At 40.8% G+C, this 10960-nt stretch overlaps 1 protein-coding gene across 3 annotated transcripts in view; it reads right to left on the reverse strand.

Moving 5' to 3' along the window:
• Positions 1-9515, reverse strand: part of LOC306656706 (gamma-crystallin A) — a 46867-nt gene extending 37352 nt beyond the window's left edge. Inside the window, exons 1-3 of one of the 3 annotated variants that reach the window (XM_079132222.1) lie at positions 8474-9515; positions 4539-4604; positions 1341-1470 (exon numbers count right to left, since the gene is read on the reverse strand). In XM_079132222.1, the coding sequence (XP_078988348.1) occupies positions 1341-1381 (41 nt within the window). In that variant the 5' untranslated portion in view covers positions 1382-1470; positions 4539-4604; positions 8474-9515. Of the gene's footprint in view, positions 1-1340; positions 1471-3403; positions 3573-4470; positions 4510-4538; positions 4605-8473 lie in introns of those variants that run through there. The other 2 variants (XM_079132224.1, XM_079132223.1) reach the window with 2 other exon arrangements.
• Positions 9516-10960: the final 1445 nt, after the last annotated feature.

The following is a 10960-nucleotide window of genomic DNA, read 5'->3' on the forward strand; positions in this document are numbered from 1 at the left end:
CTCATTGGAACAGAATTTACAAGAAAGCAGAAGTATACCAAATATCCACACCCAGAAAAGCTTTCTTGAGAGAGTAGAGTTGAGGCCCATTATTTAATATAAAGATTCCTTTGCTGTCCATGCTAAATACACAGAACATCCAAAGCTGGTAGATTCCAGACATATAAAATGTTATAAAGATATATTCTTCTACACTAGGTCTTTTCTCACTGGAATCCAAATGCCCTTAGGAGGAGTTATGCATAAAATTTTTTTAGTAATTCCATATTAGTGTATTCTTACCACATTCTTTTCTAACCATGACTTTTAATAAAAGGAGGTAAACTAAGCACCATGGGGAAAAAATAGAAATGGGTACTACTGTGGGAAAGTTGGAGAGAGGAATTGGATTCAGGAAATTCTTGAATAATTTTTGCTGTGATATTCCAAGTTACCTTTCAAGTAGCCTAAATCTATTCTTTGAATTTAAAATTATATCTATGTTAGTTTTGAAATTCCAATTATTTGAATGATATATGGAGAGGAGTTGGCATTCTTGATTGTGGCTTGTTTTTTTATTATTGTATTAACCTTCAAACGCATACAAGTAAATGTATGTAAATTCATATATGGCTTGTTCCAGCATTTCTGAAGGACTTAGTAAAAGACAGTTAACTTAGAAGGCAGGGAAAGGACATTTGAGGGGATCTGGGACAAGATCTGATGAAAAGTGATTTTTATTGTTGTGCCTCTAATACATATGAAATAGAACATAATATTTTCCCAGCTTCTTACGTGGTCTCTGATTTTCCACCAACATTTGTTAAGTACCAAGTTAAAAAAAAAAAAAATCTACAGAAGAGGGAAAAAATTTCATGGCAGACTTGAGTTTTCTGTGGTCGTTTTTAAAAAACATCAGTTGTCAAGAAAAAGGAAATGAATTATTTGGTTGATAAGGCTGGCAATAAATACTGCAGAGGCTGCAATTTAAATGCTGGGTCCTGGGATGCTTTTTCCAGTAATCTTTCCTATGTCTTTTACCAGCAGGGCCAGCCCCTTTCAATGGTGCATACCGTCACCATAGGCGGATAAGGCTGTTACTCGGCTCTCGGGCTTTAGAATGGGGACGCCTCTGATTTGCATGCTGCCAGCAGAAACATTCTCCCGAGAGATTCAGCATCCTGCTTGCATCACATGTGAGGTCTCTCTGGCAGAAGACAGGCCAGATCATCTTTTGGCTTTCTCCTATAGTGCAGGAATAGAGTCTTCCTAAGCTTTTTACCCACCTGCCAATACCCAGACCTTCTATGACAGCCCATCAAATGCCAAGTGTCATAAAAGTTATTCTCAGTCATACTTACAGTAGCTTTTTCATTTCCTTTTTTACAAGCCTTCTTTCCATGATTAAAGGCTTATCCAGCTGAGCGAGTACCTGCAGCTTACACTGCACCTGATGTCTTTTGGGAAGATCCGCCTCTCAGAGCCTAGAAACTACAGCAGCAAATCAGAGAATTTGAATTAGGAATGCTGTCTCTCCAAATACCAGTCATGGAGTCCTAGGTTCAGGAATGGATAGCAGAGTGTGCTGAGTTTAGACCTCTTGTCCAGGAGGCTTCGGGTCAGAAAGCTGTCTGAAGGCAAGTGCACTGTATCTTGTATTTATCGGACAACTTCTATTCCTTCCAAGATTTTCTTATGCTTATCATGTACTTTCCTTACAATTAGCCAGCAAGTGAAACTGGAATGGCTATTTTGCCAGAACCATGCAAACCTGGATGGCTTGTGATCTGAATATGTTGGAGGTTTTCTCTGTGTGTCAACATAATGACTTCAGGGTGTTCACCCTGGTGGGGTGGCTCCTAATGGCGTTTTCTTAAACCCGTTCATAACCACCTACGGCAAGGAGGTCCTTGAAAGGCCATGTGGTTGTGGTAAAGGTATTTTCAGTTCCCAGCCTGACTGAACCAGAAATTAAAAGTCAGTAGATGGGGTCAAAATGGGTCTGAAGTCACAAAAAGGAGTTTCTACAAACTCATCACTATTGAATGGGGTACTAAGGGAGAGTTATAAATGGGAATCAACTTTGTTGTTAAATAATAATGAAGTTTAGGGCTGGGGATATGGCTCAGTTGGTAGAGTGCCTGCCTCGCAAGCACAAGGCCCTGGGTTCAATCCCCAGCACTGCAAAAAAAAAAAGTTTATCTTGATTCCCAAGTCTTTAAAAAGATTCGAAGTACATTGTGGTGGTGCATTTTATGTTTCAACCTGGTTGGGCCACTCTGCCCAAATATTTGGTCACACATTATTCTAGATGTTTCAGTGAAAGTAGTTATTTTTTTTGGGGGGGGAGGTGGTGAGATTAACATTTAAATTGATGGACTTTGAGAAAAGCATTACCCTTTATAATGTAAGTCGACCTTACCTCCCTCATCAAGTGAAGGCTTGAGAGACTAAAAGACTAAGATTGATAGCCCACCCACCTCAGCAAGAAGGAATTCTGCTAGCAGGTGGTCTTTCTGTGCTAACCACAGCTCTTTCCAGGGCTCCAGCAGGCTCATCTCCCCAGCAGATTGTGAACTGACCAGGCCTCCACCATCCTGTGAGCCAATACCTTAAAATAAATCACTCTCTCTTTCTCTCTCTCTCTGTACACACACACACGCGCACACACACACACACACACACACACGTTCATAGGATATTATTTGTCCTATCTCAATTCCTCCACAGGAAAGGGGCTTAATTAACTTTAAAGCTTAAAATGTGAAAGATTAAGCATTTAAATTTCCTTTGAATTTCAGAATTATAAATGATAAAATTTGCATCTCTGGGTTGTTGTTCGAACCCCTCCCTCCGTTGAAGGTGGCATAATATACAAAGTCTTAAGTATTAAAAATATGAGCCTCTCCCACTCCCAAACCCTAGGCTGGAGGTCAGGAGAACCTGTTAGGCCACCAACTAGCCTCACAGTCAACTAACTTGGACAGGTGAATGTACCTCCCTGTTTATTTAGATGTCTTCCTCTGTAAAACATTGAACGATGGGAAATTTCCTTCTAACTATAGAATTTAGTGCTTTACATGCATTTAGCAGCCAAGCCTGGTTGAGAGAGGGACATGTGCAAAGATTATTCAGTTAGATTTGGATTTTGTCCATCACCCCTCTTTTCTGTTTATGGAATTTCAAGGAAAACAAGACCACCAGCTGGAAACACACACAAAAGAGGAACTGGAAAGATGTCAGCTGCCTCAGGCTTTAGTTCTTTCCTAGGAACCAAACCCCCAGAAGTCACAGCCCCATATTCTATCGGGCTACAGGCACTGAGGAGTGTATGTACATGCCAGCCCTCCCTGCACTGTGCAGCTGTGATCCAGCTCTCCTGCTGGGCTCTGTCTTAACCAATTCCCCTTCAAGAATCTCTCACCAACTGGAGCTGACTGCAGTGCTTTTGTCCTTTCTCTGCTTCTGGAGGCATATGTGAGCATCGGCAACACTGCAGCGTGGGCTGGTGCTCACCGACAAATCAGGAAAACAGATGATTTTTCCTGGTTGCTAGGAAACTGTGACTGAGTGCAACTTATGGCTTTAAACCGCCCCCCTGCACCCCCTACACCCTGAAAGTGGGGGAGGTATTCATATATTGGAGACAGGATTGTGATCCTGACTTGAAGTTCAAGTATCTTTTTACCTGAGTAGGCTTATGTGTCCCATCTAAATGATTAATCAGAAAAGCGAGCTGACTCGAGAAGATGCGAGGAGTCTGCTTCCCCCAGGGGTTTTATAGCATCTGGCTGCAGACATAGGAGTCAACTGACCGAGCAAAGATTACTGGGGAGGTCAGTGAAATAAATACTGGTTCTCAATACATACAGGGCTCCCAAAGAAGCACAAAGGGTGAGTCTATTCAGTGACTCCAGACAGAAAGCCGTTGACAGTCCTTAGAAGCCATCACTCAGGTCCAGCCTCCCCTCCCCTCTTGCTAAGTAGACACCCTCTTCCCACAGTTGCCTCCTTATCTTAAACCTTTGCCCCTTGCATAGAGTCTGCAGAGGGCTTCCCATTCCATTTAGAACAAAATCCTAGTTCCTGACTGTGAGCTGTAAGTGTCTCTTCTACATTGCGGGACAGAGGCTGAGCTTGTTGCTGTGGCTGACCTGGGCTGGGTGTCTGATATCAACGGTGCTTACTCCTCATTTTTACTTCTCTCCATGTAGGAGAGGAGAGGAAAAAAATGTCCTTTCCTCCATCTCTAGGTTCGTGGCTGAGAACTCTCTAACAATAGACAGTCTGACCGAAAACAAATTCAAATTTATTCAATCTAAGTTTTACATGACATGGGGGCCTTCAGAAAGAAACAAAGACCTGAAGAAACAAGCTACCTTGTCTACCTTTTTTAATCTTTAGTTTTGATAAAGGGTAGGCTGTCATTGTAAATTAGGAGCCCCAGGACGTATGAACTCATGATAATAAACTGTGGGAAACTTAAAAGACCTGTTTGTTCAGATGCTTCTCTGTGTCTCTGTGTCTTTGGCTCCTGTCTTCCAGGTGAGGGAAGTTACCTCTCACATGGGTGTCCCTGGGTCTGCTTTAGGGGAAGGTTAGAAAATCCTGCTAGGTCTCACGGCCTTCGTCAGGGGAGAAGAGGGAGGAAAGGTCAGAGTAAGGATCTTATTTCTATTGCTCTCTCAAATGCCAAGGAGCCAATTTCTTCATTTCCTTATGAACGCTCGCATGTCATGTAAAACTTGAATTAAATAAATTTGTATGCCATCCCCTATTTACCCTTGTTAGAAGGGCTTCAGCCTTGAACCCAGGATTGATGCAGAAAAGACAGTCACCTTCCTAGAGCCAGCTGGTAGTATTTTTGGTATTTGTATTTGGTAGGGGGCAGGCTTCATGCATAGACAGTAAAAAATAAAGTAACCCATGTGGGCATAGTATTCTTGCATTAAAAAAAAAAAAAAAAAAAAAAAAAAAACAGATGTGATTTAGTTAAACTTCTCTGTGAACACAAGACACTAGGCATTCTAGGGTAACAAGGTTAAGACTATGCTCACTCTCAGATATACACGTCTGGGCACACCTGGGCAAGTCAGGGCTGTGGGATTATCAGGATCATATTTGCATTGGTGGTTCTCAACATTGGCTGTGCTTTAGAATCACCCCAGGAACTTTAAAAACTCCCCAGAACAGTTAGTTAAGAATCTCTGAGAGTAAAACAGAACCATCCTTATTCCTTAAGAAATTTCTCCAGCGGTTCTAGTATGAAAATAAGGTTGATAACCAGGGATGGTCAGAGAAACACCCTAAGTGATGCTCCATTATTGCAGCTGCTCTAATCTTTAGCTTGGGAGAAAGTTTTCTTCACTTATTAAAATAGACATGAGAAAAAGATGGCCCACTCTTTTTCTCTGGTCGTTATCATACTAGATATGGTACCCAGCAATTGATAGTCAACTAATTGCCAGCCTGAGGATAAAACTACTATGTGGATGAGGGGGGAGTCAAAGAACTTCCAGGTATGTGTTTTTATGTTTAAGCTTCTTTTGTTTAAAAAATAAATTTATTTTTAAAGCCAGTTCTAGTTAGAGATTGACAGTAATTTTAGCCAAAGTTGTCCTAAGTGACATATTCTTCCAAATTCAACCTTGAAATTCATGGCAGGGTCCTCAGTAGAAGGACACGAATAAAATAAAATAGTGAATAAAAACAAAGTGTTTTCTTTTTTTTCCTCCTGTGATTGTAAAATCAAAACTTTTGAGATAGAGGGATCTCTGACATAGTTTATTGAGTCTTTACAGATGCTAGTGAGGAAAGGGTCAGGTCCTAGAACAAGTGCCTGCAAATTCCATCAGCAAAGCTAAGTAATAGTTGGAAAATGTCCACCAGACCTGTAAGTCAAGAACATTTTTATAATGAAAATCTGGAGAAGGGAGGCAGAAATTTTTGCACTGAACCTTCATTGGCTATAGATAAAAGGGGCAGGAACACTAGCAGACAAAGCATGGGGATAGAAGGACAGTCATTATGGGGAAGGACTTGTTGCTTTTGGGTTGGTCACAGCTGAAGCTGGCTGCCCCAGTACCTTGTGGCTCAGCTGCCTGCAGTTTTTTAAATCAGGGTTTGAAACACTCACCCAGGAATGTGGTGTTGTTTTGTTGGGATTGCTCTTGTTGGTTGGGCCTGAAGCTGTTAACTGATTTATTTTCCTTATGTTTTTTCCCACAAGTATTCTTTTTTTAAAATATATATTCTGGATATTGATAGACCTTTATTTTACTCATTTATTTATATGTGGTGCTGAGAATCAAACCCAGTGCCTCACACATGCTAGGCATGCGCTCTACCCCTGAGCACAGCTCCAACCCCACCCTTCGATATTCTTGAGGGACAAATTGGCAGCAACAATGGCACCACAGCTTCTGTCATGTTGGGAGACAATGTCACCAGCTATGTCAGTACAAGAAGAAGGCCCTCTTAACTTCCAACAGCAATGTCTTGGACTCAGCATCACCAGCAGGGGGGTGCAGACCAGGAGAGGTGCTGTGAGAGCTACAGGGGTGCTCTCTTTGGTGGGCATAAGCTGTCCTCTTCTCTTGGGACAGAGTCACTATTTTAGGCTCAGACAGCAACAAGAGACATCATTTTAGGACACATGGTTGCAGGTAGTAGAAACCCCACCTGAGCTAACTTACATACAAAGAGAGTTTATGGTAAGGACACTGAGAAATCTCAGGAACATAGCTGGCTAGTTGTGAGGACTGAAGCTGGGTGTGTAGTACTGGGGCGGATCCGGAAGTCCTTGCTCCTTTTTGCTCTTCTCTGGAAGTCTGTTTCACTCCTCCTGCTCTTAGTCTCTGTGTTGGAGTTCTTCTTTTTCCCAGCTTCCAAGCCAGAAAATGTCTGCTTGACAGCTCCCGGGTTTGCATGCTCCACCCAGATACACGGACACATTGCTCCCTCTTTCTCACTCTTTGACTCTGTTCCAGTTCTGAAAGTTGTCCAGAAGATACCGTGCAGATTGCTTTGGACCTGCTGCTGGCCCCATCAATTTCTGGAGAACAGGGTGTTCCTTTGGGAATACTGAAGCCCATTGCAGCCAAATAGAGAAAAACAGGAAGGTCACTCCTAGACAAGGTGCTCTGGCTGGAGTACACTCCAGCCCCACCCTGCCAAGGAGCTGCTACAGGAAAAGAAACCGGTGACCCATGCTGGGTAACCTAGAGACTGGATTTAGAGATCATACATGTGACATCTGCTAGCAACTCCCAAAACCACGTGAAAGGAGTTCGAAGGATCCTAAAGCTGCAATGAGACTTACACAGTAAGAGCCTGAGAAATATGAACATGGACCGATCCAGCCACTTAATTCTTACCCTGTGACTAGCATGCCCAGGAAATCTGTGCCACAGCTAGAAGCATCTGTCACATTCCACCTACTATCCTTACCACTGGTTAGAAGCAATTCCTTTCACCCTTCACCTTGAGACCCGTGATGGAGCAGGGATCAGCAACAGACTGCCACAGCACAATTTCCTCGAACATCGGGCTCTTCAGACCATCTGGACACACTTGGGGAACACTGGAAAGGCAGCATATCTGGTGCCCCACATATTCATTATTTTTTTAGAAAAACTTCTGTGAAATGATTTTAGAGTTACAGAAAAAATACAACAGGGATTCCCTGTTTACCCCTCAACCCAACTTAACCTCTTAAATGACTGCAGTAAAACTATCAAAATCAGAGAATTAACACTGGGACAATATGATCAACTTAACTAGGGGCTGGGTTTGAATTTCAACGGATTTTCCACCAATAACATTTTTCTCTCCAGGACCCTGTTTAGGATCCCACATGGCATTTACTTTTTTCTCCTTAAACTCCAATGTGTAAAAGTCTCTGTCCCCCCTCTCCCCCGCCCCTTTTTTTTGGAAAACCGGCTCTTTGGAAGAGCAGACTGTGACTCAATTTTGATTCGTCTGATCAAACCTATGATTTTGGAAAAAAATATCACTGAGATATTGTGTCATTCTCAGTGCACTGGACAGTAGGGTTTGGGGTGTTCCCAAGTCTTTTGTTGGTGACATTAATGGGACCTAGTGAAGGCAGGATTGTCCTCCACTGTAAAATCATTTTTCAGAGTAATCATTTTTCACACAGTAATGTTGTGTTCAATAAATCTATTGGGAGAGATATTTTCAAAAGATTCAAATCTTGTTCTTTCTCAAACTTTTGCCCTGTACTTTTAATATCCATCAGCAGATCCAGGGCAACCATCATTACTATAGCATTTAACTAACGGTGATTCTCTATTTCCCTCTTCTCCTCTGTTTTTGTCAATTGGAATTCTACCGTAAGGAAGAGCTGTCCTGTTCTGTTTCCCTTGTTTACTAATTGATTATTTATATCAGTATGGATTCATGAATTTCGATCTTTCTATGGGTTATAATCTTGTACTATTGTTATTTTTAAAGAAAAAAAAAATTTACTTACACTGTTATAGTTTGACCATTAGGAGCTCCTTTGGGAAGGTTTCTGAATCAGAAAAAAATTTCCTTTGGACTGGGGGTACAGCTCAGCAGTAGAGCACTTGCCTAGTATAAACAAGGCTTTGGGTTCAGTTCCCAGCCTGTAAAATACATAAATAATCTTGTTTTGCACTGAAGCCTTACCATTTGCTGGCTGTGGCATTAAGCAACACGTGATGCATTTCTACATAATCATTGGCAGGTTGGTAATAACAGGTATGTGAAGGGTGAGGATCAACTTAGGCAATGAGCATAGTGTTTGCAACAAAATCTTCACTTAAGTGGCTTGAATCCAGTCAATCCAATAAACACCCATGTGTGAAATGTGTTTCCTGTAAAGAAAGAGTTCTCAGAAGAAAGCAAGGGTCTTGAGGACAAAGGTAAAATCTGTGACTTCCTGGAGTGTTCCAAGGTAAAACTTGCAGTATTTGCACTTAAAGACACCTTCCTGTCCTGGAAGGTGCTGCTAGATGCTGGGAAGTGCACTGTCTGTGAAATATCTGAATTAGGGATGTCCTCTGCCCTAATGCTTATACTAAGTTCTTGAGGGTGGAATTCCCCTTTTATTTTTATAGTAATACTTGTTCTGAGATAAGAAAGAAATGGTAACTTATGTAGCACGGTCTTTCATTCCATCCAACAGGATTAGTAAATTATTTTCTAAGTCATTTTGTTGCTGTCGTTGTTTTATGGAAGATATTTGCAAGGGTAACATTTCAGGATGACTTGTCCCCCTTAGTTTGTTGAGAAATAAGAGGACTGGTTTAGTCCAACCACTACCATATATCTAAAATATGACTTGGAAATAAAACACAGGTGGCGATAATAGCTGTTTTTACTTTGCTGTGTGCTTCCTAGAGGCAGAATCCTTGCCTTATGGATTTTTATTTATTTTTTTCCTGCAATGCTGGGGATCAAACCCAAGGCCTCACACATGCTAGGCAAGTGTTCTACCATGAGCTACACACCAGCCCACCTTATTGGTTTCTATATCCTTTATGAGAACAGTGAATAGATGCTGTAAGCATCTTTCAGGCTGAAGCTAAGAATCTCCACCTTTACAGACTTGCAATATAATAAAAAAGAAAAAGAAAGAAAGAAAAAAAGTCAAAATTGGCTTATAAAACCTGCAGAATATTTTAAATGTTGAAATGAAATACTGAAAATACTTGAATTTTTAGCCAGGGACGGTGGCACATGCCTGTAATTCCAACAGCTTGGGAGGCTGAGGCGGGAGAATCGCAAGTTCAAAGCCAGCTTCAGCAACTTGGTGAGACCCTGAACAACTTATCGAGACCCTGTCTGAAAATAGAAAAAGATATGAATCCATGATGATCTATAAATAAGATATGTATATAGACTAGTGAAGACTTTTTGATTGTTGGTTTTAACTCTGAGTGTTGATAAAATGAGAAGTGACGTCAATGTGGGGTGAATGGAGTGGAGCCAAATGGGCCCCACCCTGTTCCTCTAGTCCCATCTCCCATTGAAGATAGATCTAAATTATTGGATGCTGGGGTCCAGCCCTAGCAGTGGTTGGGGGTCCTAGGTGGATGGGAGGCGTGGGCGCAGTGGAGAAACAGCACACACAGACACCAAGTGTTCTGAGGTTGAATCTGAATCTTTATTGTTCACATAATCTTTTTGTATGTTTTTTCTTTGGTATTGATTACATCATTTCATGGTTAATACAAGGAAATGTTAAGTGAAAAATCTTTAAGAATATAATTAATGATCTTACTCAAGAAACATGTTCTTACTGCATGACAGCTTAAATAAAAAGAAAAACAGTTCCAGCAAGGTACCATGCTCCATTTAATTTCCCTAAAAGAATATGTCATTAAGTTTTTATAGAAGTTACCCTTTCCGAGAACTCTAATGTTAGTTATTAACAGTGGAAAGTTTTTGTTATTACTAACAGAGAATAGAGGAATCAGCTTATAGTTAATATTTATTCTATTTCATGTACTCGGCAAACTAAAACTCTATTTTGATCTTTAAAGAACTAGACATAGGAAGAATACAAATTGTACTTATGATTAACCTATTTATTTTTTATTAAGTGGGAAAAATATCCTTAAACTTAATCATAATCACTAAGAAAGCAATGAAGACCAAACACCACATCAAAGCTCAGAGGAATACATTCTCGTATATCTTTATATAACTTTTAGAGAATTAGTATACTAAAAGAAATCACAGGCTCCCTACAAATTTGAGCAAATCCTAATTGCTTATTTATAATTTCATCTAAGTATTAATATTAAACTTCATTGTATGTTATTTTGTGTCCCAGCACCATGCAATCTCCCCAGTATTCTCTATAATCTGAATCTAAGGATATATTGATTATTAGTATTAAAAGCAACTGCACATGGAGACCTGCTATGCCTATGGCCCCCAAGAGGGAGGATGATCTTTCAACAGAACCGGGTCAAGGGTTGGAGTGGTA

The sequence above is a fragment of the Sciurus vulgaris genome (assembly GCF_902686455.1).
Source record: "Sciurus vulgaris genome assembly, chromosome: 3".
Taxonomy (NCBI): domain Eukaryota; kingdom Metazoa; phylum Chordata; class Mammalia; order Rodentia; family Sciuridae; genus Sciurus; species Sciurus vulgaris.